We start from the raw sequence: 24769 nt of genomic DNA, 5'->3' as shown, positions 1-24769 counted from the left end.
GGAAGACATACAGAGGACCCAAACCAGAGACTTTGGTTTGGCAATTTCGACCAAACTATGCATATAATTGGTTAAGCACTGTAAACATCTGGTAGGACGCAAGCTTAGATCTCTCTGACTCGATGAGTGATTTGCACATGGAGAAAATAGCAATGCTAGCAAACCAGCTTAGTGTGCTTTTCCTGGGCTCACAGTCATTTTCTGTGTATGACAGTTCACTAAATATGCATAATTAGTGATGAGATATCATCCTTTCACAGACAATATATCATCACAGTTTACTGGATTGTGAAAATATATTTGTATGGGTGTCAAGCAATTTAACAACCAGGATCTAAGGCCTTAAAAGTTAACAAACAGTCTCTTCATTTGTCTGTTTCAAGGTTAAGGCAGTCTTGGCATGACATAATCTAGTGTAGGAGAGGAGGGAAAGGGTGCTATGTGTCAGTGTGTGCTGTCTGATTTTTACCATCATATTGAATATTTGCAGTCAGTTGTGCTATCTGTATTTGACAGTCAAATCTGTTTGCTTTTGAAAGATGATGCAACAAAGGGTTTTTATTTTGATAGAGAGATGCCTCCCAATCAGCTAAGCTGCTGTGGCTTGGTTTAATCACTTTTTGTAAAACTGTGTATTTAAAGGTCAGAATTTTGAGAAGAGACCAAACTTTTTTCCTCTTTAGTTTCTACCGTTATTCTTTTTCCAGTTCAAAATAACTTACTTTCTCTCTGTCTTCTATTTGTAATATAGAGCTTTTGGACATCTTTTGTAGATTACATGGAACAATTAAATCTGGTTTCTCTTTCTTATGCTGTCAACTCCTTTCATTTACCATGCTGATTCACATCTGATCAGTCATCTGTTTACCAGTTTGCTCATTAAATGTCTTTGTAAATACATGGGCAACCATCCACCATCCCTTTCACCATGACAATTACCCAGCCATCTTGTAACAATTAACAAAGAGTCTTCATCTTCCAACCAAAAGGGTTTGACTCTAAATGATGATCCCTTCCTGTCTTTCTGCCTCTGTCTGTTGCTTCTTTTATTTGTTGGTATTCATACCAGTTTATTTCTAACAATATACAAACACTCACTGGTCACTTTATTAGATAAACTTTGCAAGCACTGGGTTGGACCCACCTTTGGCTTCAGAAGGACCTTATTTCTTTGTGGTACAGATATTTGAGCTTTCTCACATGGTGTAGTATCTTTCGGAATAAGTCATCAGAGTTGTTATAAAGCAGGGGTGTCCAACTCCCGTCCCCGAGAGCTACTGTCCTGCAGCTTTTAGATGCATCCTTGTTCTGACACACCTGAATCAAATGAGTGGTTTTTTACCAGGCCTTTGCCAAACTTGATGACATGCTGAAGAGGTAATCCAACCATTTGATTCAGCTGTGTTGGAGTAGGGATGCATCTAAAAGCTGCAGGACAGTAGCTCTCGAGGACTGGAGTTGGATAGCCGTGTCATAAAGGACTGGATATAGTCAGGAACAATAGTGAGATCGGCATATTAAAAGTGTAGTGGCAAGAAAACATCCTGCACACTGTTATATCACCATAGTGATTCAAGGAAGGGTACAGCCATAATTTCATGTTGTACAACTAATTCTGACCCTACCTTCTGAATGTCACAGCAGGAATCGAGGCTTATCAAATTGATGAGCAGCAATTTTCAGCCTTCTCCTTTTCACGTTTGGTGGGCCTGTGCGAACTGTAGCTTCAGGAGTGGTACTTAGTGTGGTCTTCTGCTGCTTGAGCGCATCTCCTTCAAGGTTGGATATGCTGTGCCTTCAGAGCTGCTCTTCTGCATACCTTTTTTGTAACCAATAGTTATTTGAGTTACTTTTACTACCTTCCCATCAGCGCAAAGTAGTATGGCCATTCTCCTTTGACCTCAAGGATTTACAAAAACATTTTCACCAAGAGAACAGGCCTCACTGGATATTTCTTTTTTTCAGACCATTCTCTGTAAACCCTAGAGATGGCTGTTTGGGGAAATTTCAGCACATCAGCAGTTTGTGAAATACCTGTTTCAAATCAACATGCTCAAAGTCACTTAAATCACCTCTCTTCCCCATACTGATGCTCAGTTTGAACTCCAGCAGATCGTCTTGAATATGTCTACATGTCTAAATGCATTGTTTTGCTGCCTTGTGATTGGTCGATTCCATTATTGTATTAATTTGAACAGCTGTTCCTAAAACATTGGCTGAGCATATATACTGTATTTACAGTATATAGAGAGACTCAGCAGTGTTGGCCTCCTTATTGAGTATTGTATGAAGCAAATCTTGTTTGAGAGACACTAAGCGAACATCGGTTGTTTGGTTTATCCTGGCTCACATCCAGCAGTCTTAGCCAGAACAAGCAGCATGAACTTGGCTTAAGTTACACAGAAAAACACGATTGGCTACTGTCCAATGAAAGATTCTGGACAGTCTGCTGGGCAAATCTTGGCCATGATGATCCCATTGTAGGCCTTTACATTGCCTGACAGCTGAGCTTTCCACTATGTAATTTGTGCCATATGACTCGTATGCCCTTGCAATCCAAGAATGTGAGGGTTTCTGAGTTAGAAACCTCAATTACATACATACACGAAAACAACACAGCAGAATACAGGGCATTGTTTTCACTTCTCACCTTTGCACATATTTTATTCTTACCCAGCTGTCATAACCAATGAGAAAATAAATCCATATTTTTGGTCACATTTATAATCATTTTTTTTAATGCACTAATCATTCAATTACCTCCTTCTCTACATGCAGTAGTTTTAATTTTAATTGCGGGGTCCAGTTCACTCACTCTACAGCAGATTTACTGTAATCAAGTCAGCATAAAGGTTTGCAACTGTATCTCACTTACACTAGCTTCAGCGCTCACACTTCACTCACTCTTCACAGCTGCGTAGAATTACTGCCAATTCAGCTAATTCAATATCAAATAGAAGCGGTTGGGTGTGTGTGCACCCTGTGAATACTGTGAAAGCATCGTGAATTCGTTTACTAACAATAAAAACAACTGCATGGAGGATTCATTCAAAAAATGTAAACGCCTTTGGATTTTCACCCCATTTCTGATCACATTTGTGGTCAACATCTTATTTGCCAAAGGGCTGTAACTCTCAGACCCTTGCAGATGTTTCCTCTCAGCAATCACAAAACGGATAATCAGGTTTTAATTATTACTGCCGTCCATTCATTCCCATGCTCGTCTATTCCCTTGTCACGCTGCATTTCCAGGACTGTGTGTTGGCTGTAACCATCCAAACAAAGGGGCCTCGGTCTGGAGTCACATGCTTCGTCAGCAGCGGTGATTTCAGCTGCCTGGCCCTCCGCCCTTCTGGCTAATGTAGTCCAAGAGAATGAGAGTGGGGTGACTTTTCTACAGAGAGCTCCACAGAGAAGAGAACACACAAGGACAGCCCCTCATCAACCCACCTACTCACCCACACAGACAAAACACACTTTGAGCTTGTGGCTCAAATTGGCACCTCATTAGAGTTGGCAGTCTTGGTGGAAGTTTTGGACTTACAGAATGACACGCACGCACATACACACTGCTTCAGTCCAGCTTTCCATTTGGCCAGAGAGGAAGTTAAGACTTGGACTCAAGCGGCCTGCTTCTGTGCTTGTCCTGCTGCTCTGGGAAACTCACCTCCCAGGCGACCAGCGTTGCCATGGCACTAATCCTGACGGACAAAAGATAGGAGTGCCACAGAGCATGATGCATCCAGGGGTTCTCATTGGTTGGCACCATCCCACGAGATGTTGTGATTGGCCAGAACTGTGTTTATATACAAATTGCAGCAGTCAGAGGTCACTTCCATCGATCTTGGTGGTGACATGAAGGAAATCTGACCCCAAACCCTCAAAACACTAAATGGGCTTAATTCTTATTTGATACACACACACATACATCCACACACCCGAACACACAGAGCGGCTCTTTCTTAACTTCAGTGTCCTGGGAGTGCACAATTAACTGAATACTGAGAGAGAGGGAGGGAAGTGACATAATAGCATCTGTGGTACACAAAAGCACAGACGTCAACAATACTAAGAATGCATTTAGGGCACTGAGTTCAACGCTTTACACACCTATACAAAACAGCCAGAGAGGGTTTGGATTAACAGTGGATAAATTGTATTGTGTATGCAAGTACTAGCTAAGTCTCTGCTCTTTCATTTGATGAGGGGCCCCAAGAATCTACTCAAACACAGTAATTACTATAATCAATAGGCTTACCCACTCTCCTTAAATTTGCTTATTCTTTTTCTTATATACTTGAGAGTGATATCAAAGTTCCTAAGTCTTGGCAAGACAGCTAAAATAATCTCATTTTAATGCCAGTTAAAATAAAATAGTATTTCTTGTCATCCAGATAATTTCTGAACGATCCTTATTAACTGCTTAAATGGTTCCACTAAGCCACCATCCCAGCTGGTACTAATAGAAGCTGTTTAGCTGTTTACTAGCAAACCTTGAGGGCTATTTAAAGCTGGTTGGCTAAACATGGAAAAAAAAAAAACCAACAGTGTAAGGACAGACACACGGTAATGCGCAGACACAGCATAAGTTTCCAATAATAAGTGAAAAAAAGAGGAATATTTGCCCAGGTTTAAATGAAGCATTTCTCCTAAAGACATTATTATTTTCCCGGAAATTTGTACCAAATGACACAACTGGTCTCCAAGAAAAGTCTTGGTAACTGTTAGGAAATAAATTAGAAAATTACAGCCATATAAATAAAGCTTTAGCAAACAAATTTATGTGATCAAAACGATATTTTTTCCACGTTTCTCTTTATGCGCAGTGTATGAATTCAATACTCAGAGGAGAAAGAAAATGAGAATAAAAGAATATGTGACTATCCAAGTGAATTCCTTGCATGTGAAATGCCACAAACGACTCCCAAGATTGCATGTGACTGGATCAAACTTCAGACTTTCACACACCCATGACATAAAGTCGAGCACAATGTGGGCCAAAGCAAGAGCCAATGAGTTTGTGGCGTTTTTAACATCGGGTCAGAGTTTGGTGTGTGGTTTTGGAAACTTGTACTGTACACTGTAGTTCTGGCTGCAGCTCAGAGCTCCTTCCCAGGCTCCTGCAGCCTTTAACATCAACATTATTGCCGCTCCACTGAGCTAGCAGAAGGCAAGTTTCTCCAGCAGCGACCATGCATTACATGTTCAAAGCACAGAGGATATATCAGGTGTCTAATATCAAAATCTAATCTTATTTCACCATCTCATCTTTGGAGCCACATGAGGATATGTGCAAGTTATTAGTTCCCCTGCATCCTGACCCTCTACAGCTTTTCTCATGTGACTTTCTCCAAGTTTTTCAGATGAGTTTCCAAATCTCTTTGCGTGAGACTCAGGCAGGTTTCCCCCTTTTCCTTCTCACTATTAGCTTTTCATTAAAAAGGTTACACTGAAAATTGTGTTATGACTTTAAGCATACTGGAGATCGAATAATACTAAGAACAGAACTTTATTGCTTAATCACTTTCACACAATACTAACACTTGAGAAAGGGTAAACATGTGCTGTTTTGTAATACTTAATCTTTGTCAGACATTGGGGTAAAGCACAGTCAGTAACCTTTGTGCTCAGTGCTTACAAAATTTATATTGCTCAGGGGGAGTTTTTTAAAAAAATATTTCTTCATTTCTTTTTTTTATCATCTGGTACCTTCACTTAAGTAGCTGATGTATAAAGCTTCCAAGTAAATGCATGCACATTTATACTGGATTCTTGGGCCAGGATGTACGAGGACATAGTTGTCCCAAACCTCTTCAATAGTTACTCTTCCTGAACAGATTTTTTGTTCTTCAAGAGCTACTGCAAGGCTCCGTTAGTCTGCGCTGATATTCGTCTGGCAGGTCCGTACGTCTCCTTTCACCACAGCTACTAGATGCTTAGCACTTCATTACCCATATTTAACAACTACGGCACCCTAAAAGCCTTTTATTTGACAACAGTGGTCTTTCTCAGCTGAGGCAGGTACCCGTGGTGAGAAAGGGGAAAAGGTCAAGAAGAAGAGAAAGGGAACAGAAAAGGAGACAATAGCGAGGGATCAGGTGAGGAGGTGGAGCTGCTGGAATAGTTACCCAGTAAACTGGCTCATACCGATGTCAGAGTAAGTTAGAAATCCTTTATGTAGCATTGTGCATTACTGCTCTATGAATATTTCAGAGATCACACAAACCCACTGCAGCTCAACAGTGCCCCCCAATGACAAAACAGACTTATGAACGTTAATGTGTTGCCAATAACTGCATGATCTGAGAACATGTTATCTATTATAACTCCAAAGAATCAACACTCTGTTTACCCACCACTGAACAAGTTTTCTTTAATAATTTGTTTCTTTGTTAAATGCTTAATTTAAGCTGCAAAAGATACATTTGACGCAGATAAACATTGACCTGTTTATAACATTCATTAAGTAATGCTTCAGAAATTTTATCTGACCTTAGACAACATTGTATATGACACCAACAATCAAAACATTGTTTTGGTTTCCACCTCCTGTAGAACTGATTGTATTACAAAAAGCAAAAACTGATTTTTTTTAGTAAACACAAGAAAGATACAAAAAAGTGCAATATTAAGGAGACCCTTGGCAGGTGCTCTGGCAATAATCAGCAATCAATCCCTTTGGCATTTGTAAATCAGTATGTGTGAGAAATTAATTCTGGTGTTCCTTTGCAAACATTATGACTCATATTCATTTGTTCATGTCTTCCCCCTTCCCCCCTCATTTTGTTCCTTAACATATCTACATCAATTAATGCCCATCTAGTAGATGGTTTGCCATGGTTTTAAACAAAGAATGAGCAGCTGCCTCAAATAAATCTAAATGCTCATTGCCCACCATCATATTCCAGCCAGAGCCAATAATGCTAACCGTCAGTCTAAAATGTCTCAGCTCTGAGTAAACCACGCCAAATATTCTGCTGCTGGCTGCAAGGGTGAACAAAGACCCTGAAGATTTCTTGCTTTTTTGGTAAAAAGGTTTGTACATTAGCACGTTTGCTACCCTTTTTCTTCGTGTACTCATACAGCAAAGATTTCCAGTAAAGTGTTCTCATTACAATATTTCCCGGTTTCTGTTTTCAAACAAACATGAAATAATGACTCAAAGGCAGCCTGGTGTAATGCAAACCAGCTGCCACTCCAAAGCCTTTTTAACCTGCTGCCCAGATGTTAATACAGCTGTGACGTCACCTGAGAATCAAACCAGTTAGAAAGGTGACAGCGATGTATAAAATGCTCCTTTTAAACCTTTTTTTCTTTAGTTGCCTCCCTCATGCCAGCTGACCGGGCTTTTCAGGAGGGGAGAATTAAAGAGAAAAGCTCAGGAGTGTTTGAGAAAGCTCCTGCAATTTACACTTGAGGTGTATTGAAACATTAAACCATATAAAGCTATCCCAGTGGACCCCATAAGCTTGTGAAATGAGCATAATAACAACTGACATGACATGGTGAGTTGGTCCTTATCAATTGGTTGTGCTTTATGACAGATAATATTAAAATCTTGTTTCCTATGTATACTGGTCAAACGTATTCTCTAGATATCCAATAAAAGTCCCACCCATAAATAGTAATTTTTAAAATGAACAACACATTTTCCCTGAAACCATAAACTTATCTCACAGAAGAAATTAAATAAGTTACCACTTTGTAACATCGTAGGTGCTGATCTATGAAGGTTTCTGGACTCAACGGGACTGTCTGTAAAACCTCGAAGAAGCAAATTTATGATCAAGACAAAGGATCATCTTGACTTCAAGGGTTCAAATCACTGTTGGATTCTTCCATGTTTTTGTCTACTGGTGTGAAGCTGCAGGCTGCAGTGTCATCAAAAGACCCATAAGATTGCGGAGCTTGATCATCATTTTGTGGGATGCTGGCAGGTGATTTAGGGTTGAGTACTCTGGGAAGGTAAACCTGTTAACGTACAGCCAAGACAAAATGGATGAGCAGTGAAAACAAAAGAAAAGCGTGTTTCTCTATACTGATTTTTGTAAATTCTTAACTCTATGTGATGTGATTCATGCAATGCTGAAAGTGGTGGCCAAAGTATGACCTTGTGAAGACAGAAAGGAAAGATACAGCTTCGAAAAAACAAAACTGGAGTCAGCTTTGAACATAAGTGCAGAAACTACTAATAAGGCTCAAAGTTCACGACTTGAACAACCCTCGGGATCCACTGGGTAGACTTCCATTTTAGCTCTCTCGGGTCTATAATCCTCCAATTTTTTGTGTTATTTAAGTGCAGTTGCATTTTCTGTGGCAGCTGAAGCCAAAGTAATTCATCATTATGTTAGTCATTGCTTATTAATGACTAACAGGACAAATGACAAATAGGGCAAATGAATGGACATGCAGGTTGACGTAAGTTCAGGTCCCTCTTAAATATGCCTGAGCTTTAGTTATAATGTGGACATTTTAAAGAACAAATACAGTACCGAAGTGCTTTCGTCCACGCCCTCTCCTGGATCCTCGTCCTCGTCCTTGACCTGAGAGAGAACGCAAACACATTGAGCACTGATTGTGCAGGACGACATAGAAACAACAGAGTACTGATCACGCACAAGAAAATACTCACCACATAGTTGAGTGGACTGAGGTACTTGAAAAAGCCAAAGCAGGTATAGCTGAGAGAGATGATGATGGTGATACACAGGACCACCAAAGTAAACAGAGATGTGGGTGCCCAGAAACCTGAAACATTGCATGCACACACAAACACAATTTCTACGGAGCCCCTCTGATGACATGGTCCAAAAAATAAATAAATTGTGGCCACAAAATACTACTTCGTGGGCACGAAATGGGTATAATGTGCCCACGAAATACTTATTTGTGCCCACGAAATACTTATTTGTGCCCACGAAATACTTATTTGTGCCCACGAAATACTTAATTGTGCCCACGAAATACTATTTCGAGGGCACGAAATGCTAATTTGTGGGCACGAAACACTTGACCAATACCCGTGATCCTTCCCAGGCCCTTACAGTTGGTTGACAATAAAATCTATCCCGGCGTCCAGGTCGTACTTATGTCTGTAAAGCAACTTGGCTCTCAATATCCTGTTTAAATGTCTTTCCGTAATAATGGTTCCTTGCATTGCAGGCTTTTCAAAATGCATTTGTAGCTCATTCCCAGCCTAAAATAAAACTCAATCATACTGTCTCTGTCCATGGTGTATAGGTGTAGCCTACTCTTATGCTTATGTCTCTACGCAGCTGTCCAGGAATTGTATCAATATGATGTTCGCATCTTATCTATTTCGTTGCCACAAATGTGTAATTCGTTGCCACGTTATACCCGATTCGTGCCCACAAATTAGCATTTCGTGGGCACGAAGTAGAATTTTGTGGCCACAATTTATTTATTTTTTGGACCATGTCATCAGAGGGGCTCTGTAGATTTCAGATACAGGTATGGAAAACTTTAATTCATAGCTGACAGGGGGGAGGGGGGTGCCTTTGGGTTGAAATAACCGTTCAATACTGAAGACGTGGACTCAAGTAAGCATTAAGTGTGAATGTATAATTTATCATTAAAAACAGATGAGGCAAATCAATTTGTGTAATTTTCATTTTATCTTCAAAATAAGCTTGTCCTGTATTTTTGGCTGCATTTGGCTTATCTTGAACTACAACTACGCAGAGCTAGTCTTCTGATGCTTGAAGTAGCAGTTTTTCCCCCAAAAATAACATTTTAAAAACTCAGTAGCAATGTCTCTCTGCAGAAATCATGACTCAGCTACTCAATAAAATATCCATAAACCTTTTTGTGAGCTCAAACTACTCAAAACAACTTAAAGAAGCGAACTAGCACCGTAGTGATAAAACTGTGACTCTCACAGCAAAACAATGTAGACAGGACATCAAAGGTCAGAGGAAAAGCGTGTACATTTGACTCTGAGATAAAATGTCCCTCAAGCATTATTGGCCATGTTTAGGGTTAAACACAATGGATAATTTGTGTTGCAGAATTTTAAAAGTGGCAGTCAGTGCCGCCTCACAGCAAGGAGGTTTTGAGTCATCTATGCCTGGCTAGCTAGCACGCCAGAGTCCAAAGACATGCACATCAGATAGCATGTTTATGAGGATTAAAAATTGGCAGTTTGTATGGATATGAATTAAAATGGTATGGTATTCTACTTCTCTGTATTCTATCATCTAGTGTCTGCTGGGACAGAGTCTGCCTCTCGTGACTCTTTGATAATTTGAGAAACCCTTATGAAAAAGGATGAAAAAGGATAGATTATTTCTCACCCATTCTGAGGGCAGAAAAGAAGTAAAGCCATATTAGGCAGATGATGGGTGCGCCCAGAGCTTGATTCACAGCCTCCAGGTGAACTTGGCGGTCTAGGCGAGCAGACAGGTAAACAAAGCACAGGTTGTATCTGTCCACCAGGTACTTCAGGACCATGTAGATGAGACCTGATACAGTCAGAAAAGAGGCGATTAAAAACTGAAAAGTCAACAGACTATTAGATAATAAAGAAAAAAACAACAACAACAAACATCTAGCGGAGCAACACTTGTGTAGTTACTCACCAAAAGGCACTATTACAGGACAAATGATGCTGTAAGCCAGGATAACCGTAAATAAACAAAGAATCCAGCCGTACATGGCTCCGTATTCAAACTCATATGCCTGATTCTGTAACACGATGTTGACAAGTTATTCACCTTCTAAATACGAAGGGGAGAATCAGAAAGATATTCACAAACAATATATTCTCTAACAGTTGTAGATTTATGACAGAATGAAATTAGAGCAAAGTATAACAGTTAAAGCCACTACAAACCTCTTTGACATATTTCCTTTCAGCAGCAGAGCGAGCAATCATCAAACGAATGACGTAAAGCAGTAACCCTGGCAACCGCAACAACTCCATCGCAGAGCCCACGAGGGCTGCTGCAATTACGTAGTTGACAAAAAATGCCCCTTGGTCAGGTAAAAACACACACCTGGTGTAATCAAACCAGAGACCACCAAAAGAGAAGAACAGGGCAAAACGTTAATTTCGGTAAATAAATAGTTTGTCCAGGATCATAAGAAGCTATATTTAAAAACATTTACCCATTTTGTATGATATTACACTATTACACTGTCTAAGCATGTCAGCTTCAATCAAACCATTATAATCTCAGAAAAGCATCTAGCTGTAAATAAAACAACCAACAATCATACTTTAAATGTAAAATTTATATTCTAAATCAATGTAAAGAACACAGTACAAAATAATCTTAAAAACAGGCAAGTTATTAATATGTTAGTAAAGCTTGTATTATATAATATCAAAGAAATGACTTAATCTCAACTCTATTAACTTTCAAGATAGCTCACTTACTCAAATCTCACTGTCCCATCGGAGAGAAATTTTTTGTCAAATAGCCATTGGAAGAACACAGCAAGACTAAACAAAAACACAGAAAGTTAGCCAAGCTTTCTTGGCTACATGTACCGACACCATTAAACATCTCTACACTTGGGGGAATTTTTATTTTACTGAGCAAACTACATATGAACATAAAAAGGATTTATTTCATGCAAAGCATTTACACTTGGCTGTGGCGACTGAGCTTGGATAGTTTTTGTCAGCGAGTCTTATGAAATGTAGGCCAACAGTGAGTTATGGCTTCTGATACATGGAAGTGTTTGAGTTCCTCCATTTCTTGCTGTATGCGACATACTGAGAAGTAGTTTCAGTGAATAGACAATAAACCTAGTTTTTTTGTAAACTGGTGCTTATTCAAACTGGCAGTAATAAAAATTACCTGGTGAGTCCTAGCGAGGGGAGGAGGAGTACCATGAAGAGCAGAAAAAAGTACAGCTTGCGCATCATGCTCAGCTGCTCGCTGGACCTGAGACACAGATGGCAGCGGAATAAAACAAATTACCTCTGAAACCAATCAGTACACTACTGCTCTGTGTGTGTGTGTGTGTGTGTTTGTTTGTGTCCTTTCTACCTGCTCCAGTGTGCCTCTCCTAGTGTAGAATAGTACACTATTGTAGGAAGCAGGGCAGAGAAGGCCCACAGCAGGAACGTGGGGAAGAACTGACTGATGATGGGGCTCTAGGGCAAAAAACAAACAAAACAACCTTTAGACTTGCTGCAAACCTGTGATGGTTAACTGTGTTTGCATGTGCAAGTCTCACATTAAGAGCGTTGATGGGCTTGGTCACGTTGAACTTATCCATGGTGTTGATAATGATAGTGGGGGTCGTGAATAAGGTCAGCAGGATGAAAAGGAATAAATTTAGCGCTACATAGCGCGCGTACCATGAAAAACCCTGCACTGAGAGATTTTCCCTATGGGTTAGGAAAAACGTGAAAAACAGAAATAACAGGAGAGTTACATACAAAGAGACACTGCAAAGAAAAGGCTGGTGTGCACCGTGAATACTTCCTCATAAATGTCTCCTGTTTCTGATGTGAACAGTATACATTAAGAATACAAATGTTGTGTGCTTGCTTTCTCAAAAAAAGATTAAATTACTACGCCGATAAAATGTGACAGCAAACGCGCTCTAGTGTGAACCCTCAAAGCGGCCCACATGCGCAAAAGAAGACCATTCAAACAGCAGTCGCTTTCTAAAACATCAGATATGTATCGGATTCAGTACCACATACGAAAGTGACCCAGATCAGATTTGAAAATATCGCATTTGTGCTGTTCACACGGTCATACCATGATTGGATATGGGTCGCAAAGGGTCGAAAAAAGTCAGATTTGATGCGCTTTCGCCTGCAGTGTGAACGTAGCCTATGTGCAGAGTATAGGTTTTGATGTTAGTACAGGCAGAACTTAGATGCTCAAATTGTAAAATTCTGGGCTGACACAAATAAAGGTACTTTTGACTGCTCCCTTTTTTCTAGATGTTGCCACAGTTTGGAGTGAAAGATAATAAACCAGATAACTTTGCTACATTCCACAAATACTAATGCTTACTAACAATTTTGCCAGAGTCAATGTATTTTTTTGTATTATTATTTTGTTATTGTTGCCACTTAGTCCATCTACATAGATAAATTAGTTTATGAGTAAAATTCTATGGAGTGCATGGGGAGCATACAGTGTGAAAGGTTAGTGTTTCAGATCTTACCAGTAAACATTCCTTGTATATGGTGCAAACCCGACGCGCCACTTGTTCACTTTCAGACTTTGGCTTTTGGATGACGGCTGGCGCTGCGCTCCACAACAGCTGCTCATGGTACCACACTTGACTGCATTGAAGTCTTTCAGAATTCTGCAGCAGGTAAATGATAACTTTTAACGATTAACGTTTGCATTAGCTTTCAGAAAAATTGCCACGAGGCATTTTCCCATTAAACGTCAACAGAATAAGAAATCTGATGACAACGCAATTAAGAGATCATGGTCCTCATCAGGGAAGAGGATAAACCACACAGAATATTGCTGCTTACAGAAAAACACTGACACACTTGGCATGCCAATGTTGGTTACACTGTCAAAGCATGTTGCTCTTACAAAAATAAAAATAATGGAAACAGCAGTCAGTCACCAAATGAGTTACAATGCAGTTGGACCCATTACATACAAAAGTAGCACATACTGTACAGCAAGTAATGATAGTACAGATAGTAAGAACACTTAAGTCACCGTCAGTGACAACCCCAACTGTAACCCTAACCCTAGGCTATTAAAATATGTATGTAATTATGCATTTTTTGTAAATTTGTTAATTTGGAAATAATCTGACACAGGGCAGAGTTAAGGTTAGGGTTACCACTTATGACTATTTGGACCTCAAAAGGTTACACTAATACTCACAATTTGGCCATGGCCTCAGTCTGTAAGGTGACAAAAGCAATCCCTAGGGGGTAGTGTGGTGCTATTTCTGCCTCTTGTCTCACCTCTTCCAGCAGTAACCTTTCTTTAGCATGGTAATGCTCTATGGCGTCAACCTGAGAAGACACAAACACAGAAAATATTATTTTAATAGACAGTACACGTTTTCTGAATCAGTTTCATTTTCAGATTTAGCACTCTGCAATGTAGATCTTTAATTATATTTCGAAGATTAAGCTAAAAGCTCACCAACTACTTTAAATGCTTTATGGATCTTGTTCTGCATAGCATTGAAACTGAACATTTAAACATATTCCCTTAAAAAAATCCTCTTTTGTCTTATCATTTTCTAATAACATTTAATTTTACGATACTGGAATACAAAGCAGCAGATAATACATTTCTGAAAGCGCTGTAACTAGATTTAAGCAAGTGTTTCCTCCATTATTTCTTCAATATTATGTGCAAACACAATGCAAACCATCTAAACTCTACTCCTACAAAGGTTGATTGTCTTGTTAATAGTGTTAAAGCCTCACTGCAAACGACCCTGGAAACTGTGGCTTAAAAAGGAAGGCAACAAATCAAGGATATTTAACTCCCTGGTATAACTCACAAACAAGCACCATGAAGCAAATAACTCAAAAATTACAGAGAATATTGAGTTGTACACACTTAAAACACAACAAAACAAACAAACAAACAAACACACACAAAACCCCAACAACATTCTATGAACAAGCACTTGATGACAGTGGGTCATCAAGTGCTCTGTTGATCCACTGACTGTGTATTAATTTCTGTACAGTTCCAGCGAGACTTCAGTGAAGAGTTAAACACCGTTAACTATAATATTTTACTATAGAGATTAGAACCTGCCGGAGGTATTTAAGATACTATGCTGCAGTGATTTGAATCATATCTATGTGATAGCTAGTTAATCCAAGTTGTGCAGCTGTTTACATTAGTCAAAAGTCAAAAGTCAAAGTCAACTTTATTGTCAATTCTGCCACATGTACAGGACATACGGAGAATAGAAACTTCGTTACTCTCAATCCCTAGATAAAATAGAAAATGAACATTTAAATATAAGAGTGATTAAAAATGCAAGTAAAATATTTTAAAGTAAAAAAAATTAAATAATATAATACAATTTTACATATAACAAGAAAGCTATACAATATACAATATAAGGGTAAATGACATTGAGTGCAAATTATATGTTTCCCTTGGGTAAATGATTAAAATATTATTTAAAAAATACTGCATACATTTTCAGTGCAATGCAGATGATACCCAGCTTTATTTCTTCATGATATAAATTAACTAGTTAAACTACTATGTCTTAAAGATATAAAGACCCAAATGTCCTCTAATTTCCTACTTTCGTACACAACTGTAATTGTGAGCTGGCGCTATATACATAATACTGAACTTAAAATGGTGCAGAACTCTGATCATCTGGCCTGGCTCACCTTCACACAGCTGGCACAGCAACATAAGTAGCCACACATACGGGGGGTGATGAACACACGTTCTCCTTTTTTCCGTAGGACATGCTCATAGTAGCACAGGTTTTTCCCAGCACGTATCCTGAGATGAAAAAAACCCACAACAACAAGAACAACAAAAAGACAAACTCAAAAACCAATAAAAAAACAAAAAAAACCCCACACAGACTGATTGACACAGATTGACACTACTTGACAACTATGTGTACATAAAAAAACCCGGTCACACTTCCTAATGCTTGAATTTGCATAAAAGTCGCCAATGCTCTGCTGACTGACTGCTGCTCTGCCTACTTTCTGTGAAATTAACATCAGCACAAAATCTGTGCACCATGAGCTTCATGACCTGGGTTGCTATGGCTGAGCAGCTCTTGTAGCTGTAATGTGTAGGCGGTCTGCTACTTTTGTAAAAAGTTGAATATGCTCTACAAGATAGTGTTTGAAAACATTTTGAGGTTAGAAAAACAAATGTGAAACTGTCACACATTTGAACTTACTGATAAAGTATAAAATACACACATGATTTTCTTACCTTTCCTTATCAAGGTACATGAGCTTGGTCACATTATACGCCAAGGTGACAGCACACACTTGACAGGAAGGGTATGCCTCTCTTTAAACAAACACAGTTGGTTACAATTACTTGTCTCCATGCTCAAGACAAAATGTGAACAAAACCAGAATTTCATTATAATCTTTATTACCGGTATACAATTCTGTTTACTCACACGAAATGGGTCTTTACATCTTCTGCTGTTACTTCTTTGGGGAGGGAACACACAAACAAGGTGTTTCTGGCCTAGGAAAAGAAAATCAGAAGGGGAACTTAACATTTCTCACAGAAAAATGCAATCCAATGTAAAAGGATAGTGGGAAACTAACATCCCAGCCATGTATTATCATAAATTTACATCAAATAGCATCCAGTCTAGTCTGAGTACTCTAGTCTACTCCGGTGCTCTGACACTCACTATCTCTCTGCGCGTGCCCTTCATTCGTGACACGTGACGCTGCAGCAGCAGAGCCGTCAGGATCAGGTAGATAACTGCAAATACTGTGTGTAGCCATAACAGGTTGTTTCTACAAGAAAATACCAGAAGGACAGTTATTCAAAGTAGACAATAAAGACAAGAAAATACCATCCTACGGTATCAGGGTTTGTTCAAACGTCATAATTTATAAAGCAGTTACCCCTTTTTCAGATTTCCAATAGTTGTCTCTCCAAACGTCAATCTGTCAATATCTGAAAGAAATAAAACCTTTTTTTTTAAATTAGCAAAAATATGAATAGACACATATCACAGAACAATGAATTTAACCTTTAAAAAAATGGCTTAAAAACATGCTTAATGATCTGTGGGTACAAATCACTGATTATGAAGTGGACAGCTCAGCTCCTGAGTTCTTGTTGCTTGACTCACGCCTGACCTTTAATCAGTAAATTTTTTATCTTCAGCCGTTAAGCTGATTTTTTTTCTTGAAACACAAGAGTGAAGGGTACACTTTGAAACTTACTCAGAAGGCCTCCAGTCATGTTGACAGGTAGTATGACACCGATGGACAAGACGGTGAGAATCACCAGCAGGTAAATCAAATGTCGCTCGAATGACAGGTAGTGAACAGCATCCATGCCACACTTGGCTTTTATCTTTTCATCACTGCGACATAAGCATACAAATACAAAATCACACCTCACATATTCTGCCTCATTGTTGAAAGGATGACAAAGTAGGTTTTTGGAGTGAAACAATGATTAAAACAGGAAAAAAAAAAAAAGAAAAACACTCACTCTATTGTGAATAAATACCACAGCCAAGAGCAGAATCCCTGAACAAAAAGAGAGATCTGTTATTGCTCTAAAATACCCAAAGAAGACCTGCGTAAAGCCCTTTGTCACCTTTCAAAAACACGCTGAGACTAAAACCAACTTCCTACAATTGCAAGTCATGGTCACGGAATCAAAAAGGGCATAAGTGTTAGCAAAGCACATTATATTGATATCTTTGAGCAACCAACATTCCAGTGGATTAAAACTGTCTGCCTGCAATGCTATTAGGTATATGCGGTCAAATGTATTAAGTGAAGCCTGTGAACCAGTTTAGGTGAGGAACTTGAGCTCACTTCATATCCCAAACACACATCCTAATTTGATGGTTTGTTTATGTTTTAGTGGGTTTCATGCATTTTCAAAAGAAGGTAGTGTTTAAAAAAAACCAAACAAAAAAAATCTGTTTTTTGATCATTACTACATCGAGTATTAACTGAAGTCAGTTTAACTTAACGATACCATTTATCTTTATCAGTACAACCACCGTTTTATGCTTTATTAATTCTCATTTTTAGTGGCATTCTTTTACATACCGTGTCATAATCTGGTTCCTCCATGTTGGACCCAGTGGATGACTTACGTCCATAGCGACGGTGTGATGAGCCAGTGAACCTGATATACAAAGCGGCTGTGTCAAAGACTAATGCAGATTCAGTTTACAATTTCAAAATCTAGATTCTGGGTAGTATGTGCACCACATGTCCTTCTGCTTAGATTATGCTCAAACTTAACTGACCCGTCATCGTCTGCGACCAAAGCTAAACGTCCGTAGTCCCAGAACTGCTTCCTGATAATCGTGAAGATGATCAGCAGAATCTGTGGATAGCAATACAACTGACCATTTATCACTATTATGTCTTAAATTGCTCTATTGGAAGAATTTACTTTTGCTTTTAAAACATTAAAAGGAAAGAATGTATTCACAAGACAAAGAACTGAGTTTTAAAGTATTTGTAATTATGTCTCCCTTTATCAGAAGCAGATCAGAAAGGGGCAGAAACAAACCACAAAGACAACGAAGTTGATTAGCAGGACAGCTGGCACTCCTCCAAATTCGAGTCCTTTTAGGACGGTGCTCTGTGTGGAGTTGAAGCAGACAGTGCCATCGCTACGGTTTGCAGGCAGGTGGGACTCTTGCTCCCACCACAGTGATTTCATTACTGGAGTGGACCAGCTGTCTCTCTGTAGAGAATAAAAGCACTGCACGATTAAAATGAGATCTCTCATAGTCACAGAAGTGGAAGACATATTAACTCAACTACTGATGACTTGTGGGAGTACCACCATTAAGGCTTTAAACTGTGTGATCACAAACAAATCTCAAACCAATGGTCCCTGAGTGCTGACCTTTGAACAATGATTTCCCCGATTAGCAAACCTTTGAATAAGGGATGCAACATTTTCTTTGAAATTGCAACAATCAACCACCAATTACTGCTATTATTGAGAAACATGTTACAATAAAATAAATAAATAGTCATAATGTAATTAATTATTTAATTAAATTGTATTCTAACTTAATAATTAATTAAATTAATTATTTCATTATTTTTAATGACTGTATTTACTTTTTAGTAGTGGACATCAGGTCTTTTTAGATCACAAAAAAAAATGTAATTAATGTAATTCTACCGTTTTCATTTTTGTGTGGATTTCTGGCCAAACTTGAATGGTTAAATGAAGGAAACATATCTGAACACTGAAACACCAATAACTTCTCAGAGTCTAACTTAAAAAAAAAACAATTAAAATCCATTCTACACACCTAATAGTCACACAAAGCTGGGTTGTTAAGTCTTGTCACTCATGGCACAAACAATGATCGTGGATGAAAGGACAGAGGGCTGAGTGAGGCAGACAGGATTTTACTCAGAACTGTCAAAGTGGAGTCATACTTAGTGCTGTCAGGAGAGGAGCTGGAGGAGGGCCAGACAGTACTGCTGTACATACCATCTTTTGAGGAGCATTGGCAAACTGACAACACCTGAAGTCTATTATTGAGTAATGTGTAAGCAATGGCTCTGAGGTTGTAGGATTTGGTTTATGAACTGCCAAACAGGACACTAGGGGTGGGCGGTATAAACGGTATATAGTAGAAACCATATGAACGGTACTGCGATAGCGCATGTTAATGGTGTCATCATGGTAAATGGTAAGTGGACAGATTCTTATATAGCGTTTTTCTAGTCTCCCGGAGTGCTCAAAGCGACAACATGCCTCATTCACCCATTAGCCACCCACACAAGCACTTCTAAACACAAGTGCAAACTAAACTACATTCACACTCCAAAGAATGCATCAGTTAGTATCTTGCCCAAGGATACTTGGCATGCAGACTGGAGGAGCCAGGGATCGAACCACCAACCTTCCGATCAGTAGCTGATCTGCTCTACCACCTGAGCAACAGCCACCCACCATCAAGCCGGTCAAAAGGATTATGGTATGGTCAAAAACATTGCAGCGGCTGCAAGCAATATCATCTGCAAATTATGCTGAGCGACAGTAGGGAGAAGATGAAGCACGTTTTGGAATATTAGGAAAGCCAAAAACGGTGCTTCTTCCATTTCCCTACCATTTATTCATTAATATTTAATGATGACACAGTATATTAATGACTAACCTCAGTATTGTGGATGGATTATCTCAGTTGTTCTCCTGACTGAAGTTTGGTCCATTTACAGCATCCTGCCATGTGATTGCATTTGTCCCTAAACATCAGGAACACTCTGGTTAACTTTTATCAAATGGAAAAAGGTTAGCGTTCATCATCCAGCTTCACTGTGTTTATGTTATGCTAACATAAATGTGTCGCTAGTGATCACATAACACATCATTATATACCAGCTAGCCCAACTTAGTAACCCTAAAAAAGACACTGCTGTTTAGTTTTCTGTCTTCATTTACTTTGGAAGTGATAGCAGAGCTGTATGTTTGAATTCTTTCAGAAATATCTCAGTCAGAACATGGTATATCACTTTTAGGTGGAAACTAGTGAGCTAACTTCCAGCTAACTTCTAAATTTAATAAATTCTGTTTTCATGGATGCCTGGATGTTAAACTTAATTGTTACACTGAACATTTTATTATAGATGAAATAATTTAGACAGTTTTTAACTCTCAGTGATGCCGCAGTGTTCGTTTGACTTTGGAACCTGAAGCCAACAGAGTTTTAAACCCAGAATACTTCGCGAGCTCCTGAGTATGGTAACTGTAATGCTCCGACAATCCATCAAGCGGTGCAGCTTGTTAGCCTAACAAAGTCATTCTAAAACATTTTTTGACAGATTTTTGACACTGTCGATTTTTGAGAATATTAAAGGATTTTAAGTGCGCCTTATAGTGCGGGAAATACGGTATACAGAAGAAAAGAATATATCGCAACATATATTGTTACCGCACATGCTTCAAATTATACCATGGATTTCAGGCCATATCACCCAGCCCTACAGGACACGTATGGTTTCAGCTGATTGAGGAAGGCTTGTGGCATTCTGTTTAAGGAAGTATCCTCTTAAGAGGGACATCAAGATCATGGTTTATCCTGACGGACTTCCTAATTTTGAATCTGTCTCGACTTATTGAACTGGCTATAATTAGGACCCATTACATTCAGATACTAGGTTGCCTAAGTCAAGCTGTGAACAGAGATATGCTGAAGAATTTTTTCAATTTTAATTCTACCTTCAGAGAGGACTCTTCCCCTCTCTGGTTTGCCTAGTTTCTGTTTGATTTAGATCAGAGGACTACCTGTCTTGTTGGTTGTGGGCAGAGTTGTCCTGTTTTCATGTTTCACGCTAAAAAACAATTTCAAATCAATTTCAGTACCATTTAAAATGAATTGATAAATACAGGAGATGTACAGTTTCATGCACTTTTAACATATATATAAATATTATAAAAATCAACAGGGTAAAAGAAGAAAATCTGTACCCTGCCTTCTGCTTCCTGAAGGATGGCCACAGGTTTAAGTCCTGCCGTCCACTTTTGTTTTGGAAGTAGTAAAATTACTGTACATTTCAGAAATCCTACTAAGTCAAAGATAAGACTCTAAAATTGAGGAAACTATTTAATATTTTTTAAGCAAAAGAGTCATAATATTAGCAAGAAAGGATCACTTAGCCTCCTTTGGGGCAATAAAATGTGGAAGCTGCAAATTCTCCGTCATTTTGAAATGAAAGTTAATGTTCTCTCTTAGCCCAACCCCCACAAAAGTGGCAGCACAATTAAAAACAATTTACAAGATGTCCTCTTGACAGTGCAGCAGGACTCAAACTGCATAAATGGTGTTTGATGTAAAAGTCTTAGAATTGTCCAGCCCGAGTAAAAGGAGGATATATGCTGGAAAAGCTGAAACCAGCAAATGTTTGCTAATAATCTAGCCATTTTCTTCTGCTCATCCAAATCAAGGTTTCAGTAGTATTTAAGCCTATGCCAGCTGTCACAGATACTGGTACGGGTCTGTCACATGGGTGAGACAGACAGCAATTTATGATCACATTCATGCCAAGAGCCAGCTCAGAAGCACCAACCTAAGAGGCATGTGTTTGGACTGTGGGAGAAAGCTGTAGTACCCAGTAAGAAGGAACCTTGCTATGGAGCACTACATTAGTTGCTATTTGACTTAATGACCTAATTAGTTAATTGATTATCAGAGTTTTAAGTGAGCAATAGCAAACAAATAGGCCGTAGCGTTTCACAACTCTGCAACTTTCAGCATTTCAAAAGCAAGTTTCAAGTCTTGCGGCTCTAGATTAAATCAGAGGATATTCCAGATTAAGACACTTGAACAGTGTTGCGATAATCAGTTTTTGCTGTCTGTGCATGCATTGGCAGCTGCTAGTTATAACTCCGAGAAAAGCACTACAGAGATCTTATAACAGAAGTAAAAGTAGTAAGAGTGTAGTGTAGTAAATGCATAACTTTTGTATATCCAGCAGGGTCGTCTTTGTAGCTGTTCATATTAGATACAGTTGAATCTATCAACTGCTGTTAGGTAGGTGGTATTTTATACAATTACTTGTTCGTACTATGTGACTTTTTAGACTGCGAAACTAAGTACATGTGCGTTCCCCTCTGCTTGATTAACACTTGACAGCTTCCTGTAGTGTACTGCAGTCTGCTTTCTGAAATGCGTGCAGAAACCTGATAAGGTCTGTGGCTTTTTTTTGTCGTGTGAAGTAATACTGGTGATGTGTCATTTAGCCACTTAGCTCCATGTTAACTAACATTCATCTCTAGTGATCCACCTTCACTGAAACAGATGCGCCACGCTGAGTCACGCGGATCAAAACTACAATATAGGCCACGAGTTAAGAACTTTACTCAACGCTAGCACAAAATAAATTTACGAGTAACAACATTCACAGTACAAAAGCGGGACAACGTTGTTTAGTCTTAATCTGACTGAGACATTTCTACAAGTAACACAAGGTGAAACAAGTGTCTCTGAAACAGCTGTTTGACAGTTTGACTGAACGCACACAAAGAGGCTATTGTTAAAGTAAAATGCCCAAGCTCAAAATTAAACAAACGCGTAGTGTAAACTGGTTAACCGAAGCAATGGTTAAAATAGTTAAAGAACGAAAGAGTTAGCTAGTGCTAATAAGGTAAACAAAACTTTGCTTACCTACTCAAAGTCACGAAGCTACGTCAACATCCGCTAAACAACTTGATTAACTTGTTCAGACAGGGTGTAGGCGTGGTTTCCAGATTATCCGCAAAGATTTGTGCTGAGTAGCCTTACCGGTATGTCAATGGGTTTGTTTGTTTTTTTTTCGTTTTATTTTGCGTGGAACAAAACTTCAATCTACTTTAAATAACTGAAGTCTGGTAAAACTTCGCCCCTCTCCCGTCTCTGCCCTCCTTTAATGAACTATGCGCAGACGCAGCAGAAGCTTTCTTGCGCTCGGGGTCCTGTCATTCCTTCAAACTGCAGGGAAGCAAGTAGTAGACAGGAAGATCCGCTTACTGCAGACTTTCAAACCACATGCGTAAATATCTGGAGGGACTACATTTTTGAAAATATCTGAACTGGTGAAACATGACAGTAATGTGAGAAAGCAATGTCACAGAGAAAGTGAAAACACCCCCTAAAACTGGGAAGTATTTATACCACGTCTTTTAGTATTGACTAATGGTAACATTATTTTTTGAACCGTGATTCAGAAAACAGCATGCATAGGTAATGAGGTTTAAGTTGACAAAGTTTAAAGTTGTACAGAAGACACCTCTGCTGGGAGTACAAAAATGTTGTTTTTTGTTTCTTTTTCTTGATTATCTGTCACAAACTAACATGTCATTCCTATAAAGTTAATCTTTATTGTATTGTATTGTATCATTGGCATAACTAAAAATATCAATTTGTGAAAACATAATACACTCTAATCTAAAGCTGACAAAACTTGCATAAGTAAGGACTCTGCAACACTAGGTGTGTAGTGCGTTGTGCTTGAGAGTAGTGGCACTGTGTACACTGAGACTCCCTATCAATCAAAAGCTGGCAGCCTTGCCAATAAGTTTAAAAACTGGAATGAAGGAAACAACCTGCTGTAGTTATGTCTGTAAAAGCTGTACCTCCGTCTTACTGTTAAGTCTTATCTTTTTTTTCTTTTATGTGGAACAAACCTTCCTGCTATTTTTAATATCTGAAGAATGACAAAAGTCCTTTCACACCTTTAAAACCTGCAGAGAAGCAGGTAGGAGACTGGAAAATCCACCCTGTGCAGACTTTCAACTGACATGACTCTATTTAAGGCCTTACAGTTGTGTGAATGCTATTGTAAGCAAATGTGGGAAAGAAATGGCACAAAGAAAGTGATAAAAGTCTCAAAACCTGGGAAGTACATAGAGTGAGTTGGTTTGTATTAATGGTTATTAACATTAGTTTGTGAACAATATTGCTGATTGAAATACACAGCATGGCTACTTAGTTTGTGTAAAACGTAGCACAGCTCCAACATTACGACAAGTAAACAGATTTTAATTGTTATAATTCTGTTTCACTTTTAATTTAAGTATTTTCATTGTCATTGTTATGCAAACATGTGCTGCACTGTTTGAAATAACTAGTTTGCTTTGAACATGACGCCTCAGTGTGTTCGCGGGATATTGTACTGTAAGTCACTTTTGCAATTGTAATTATAATGTATCTAAAGCTCTACTTCAGGTTTTTCACACTAGAATTGAAACTGCTCTCAGGCCACAAACAACAAGCACTTCTTCAAACTCACATCATACACATCATATTTCTCTACAGACTGCATGCTTATCCTTTTATACAGTCTATGTTGCTAATACAAAGTTATTCACAAGAGAATAATGCTCAAGTTTGATATTCGACGAGTAACAAAAGCAGAGAACAACAGGACTGTGGCATCTTATAGCGAAGGAGATACTTTCCGCTCCTCATTTATTCACAAGCGGTCACCACAGCAAGTAGCTCCACGTGCGTGATTTGGCAGATTTTTTTTTTTTTTACATCAGATGACTTGTGACACGACTTCTGTCAGATGCTCCATGTTCCAGTTTTCATGTTGACATAGTGATTTAAATAAGTAAAGCAGTGCCTT

At 38.8% G+C, this 24769-nt stretch overlaps 1 protein-coding gene across 2 annotated transcripts; it reads right to left on the bottom strand.

Annotated features, from left to right (window-relative positions):
- Positions 1-6347: 6347 nt before the first annotated feature.
- Positions 6348-23075, bottom strand: tmem63a (transmembrane protein 63A). Of its 2 annotated transcripts, none has more exons than XM_080289918.1 (24): positions 22832-23075; positions 19822-19909; positions 18207-18383; positions 17938-18017; positions 17735-17813; positions 17163-17200; positions 16889-17031; positions 16565-16616; positions 16345-16453; positions 16102-16172; positions 15906-15986; positions 15338-15455; positions 13845-13978; positions 13156-13299; positions 12208-12361; positions 12018-12124; positions 11826-11912; positions 11399-11464; positions 10853-11015; positions 10599-10704; positions 10314-10481; positions 8633-8748; positions 8493-8543; positions 6348-7971 (listed from the first exon to the last, which is right to left on the bottom strand). In XM_080289918.1, the coding sequence occupies exons 3-24, from the start codon at positions 18357-18359 to the stop codon at positions 7810-7812; spliced, it is 2382 nt and encodes a 793-aa protein (XP_080146044.1). In that variant the 5' UTR covers positions 18360-18383; positions 19822-19909; positions 22832-23075; the 3' UTR covers positions 6348-7809. The 2 variants fall into 2 exon arrangements, with proteins under 2 accessions (XP_080146044.1, XP_025998216.2); XM_026142431.2 differs by having other exon boundaries at positions 22828-23071.
- Between the last annotated feature and the right edge of the window lie 1694 nt (positions 23076-24769).

The sequence above is a fragment of the Astatotilapia calliptera genome, chromosome 15 (genome assembly GCF_964374335.1).
Source record: "Astatotilapia calliptera chromosome 15, fAstCal68.1, whole genome shotgun sequence".
NCBI lineage: Eukaryota > Metazoa > Chordata > Actinopteri > Cichliformes > Cichlidae > Astatotilapia > Astatotilapia calliptera.
This window is presented reverse-complemented; position numbering and strand designations above follow the sequence as displayed.

What these genes read in the sequence shown, in the direction of transcription:
- tmem63a (XM_080289918.1), bottom strand. Translation starts at nt 18,359, where the DNA reads ATGAAATCACTGTGGTGGGAGCAAGAGTCCCACCTGCCTGCAAACCGT. An exon ending in TGGTATTTATTCACAATAGA is followed by an intron (nt 17,032 to 17,162) that starts GTGAGTGTTTTT and finishes CTTATGTCGCAG; the next exon opens with TGATGAAAAGATAAAAGCCA. An exon ending in ACTGAGGCCATGGCCAAATT is followed by an intron (nt 13,300 to 13,844) that starts GTGAGTATTAGT and finishes TACCTGCTGCAG; the next exon opens with AATTCTGAAAGACTTCAATG.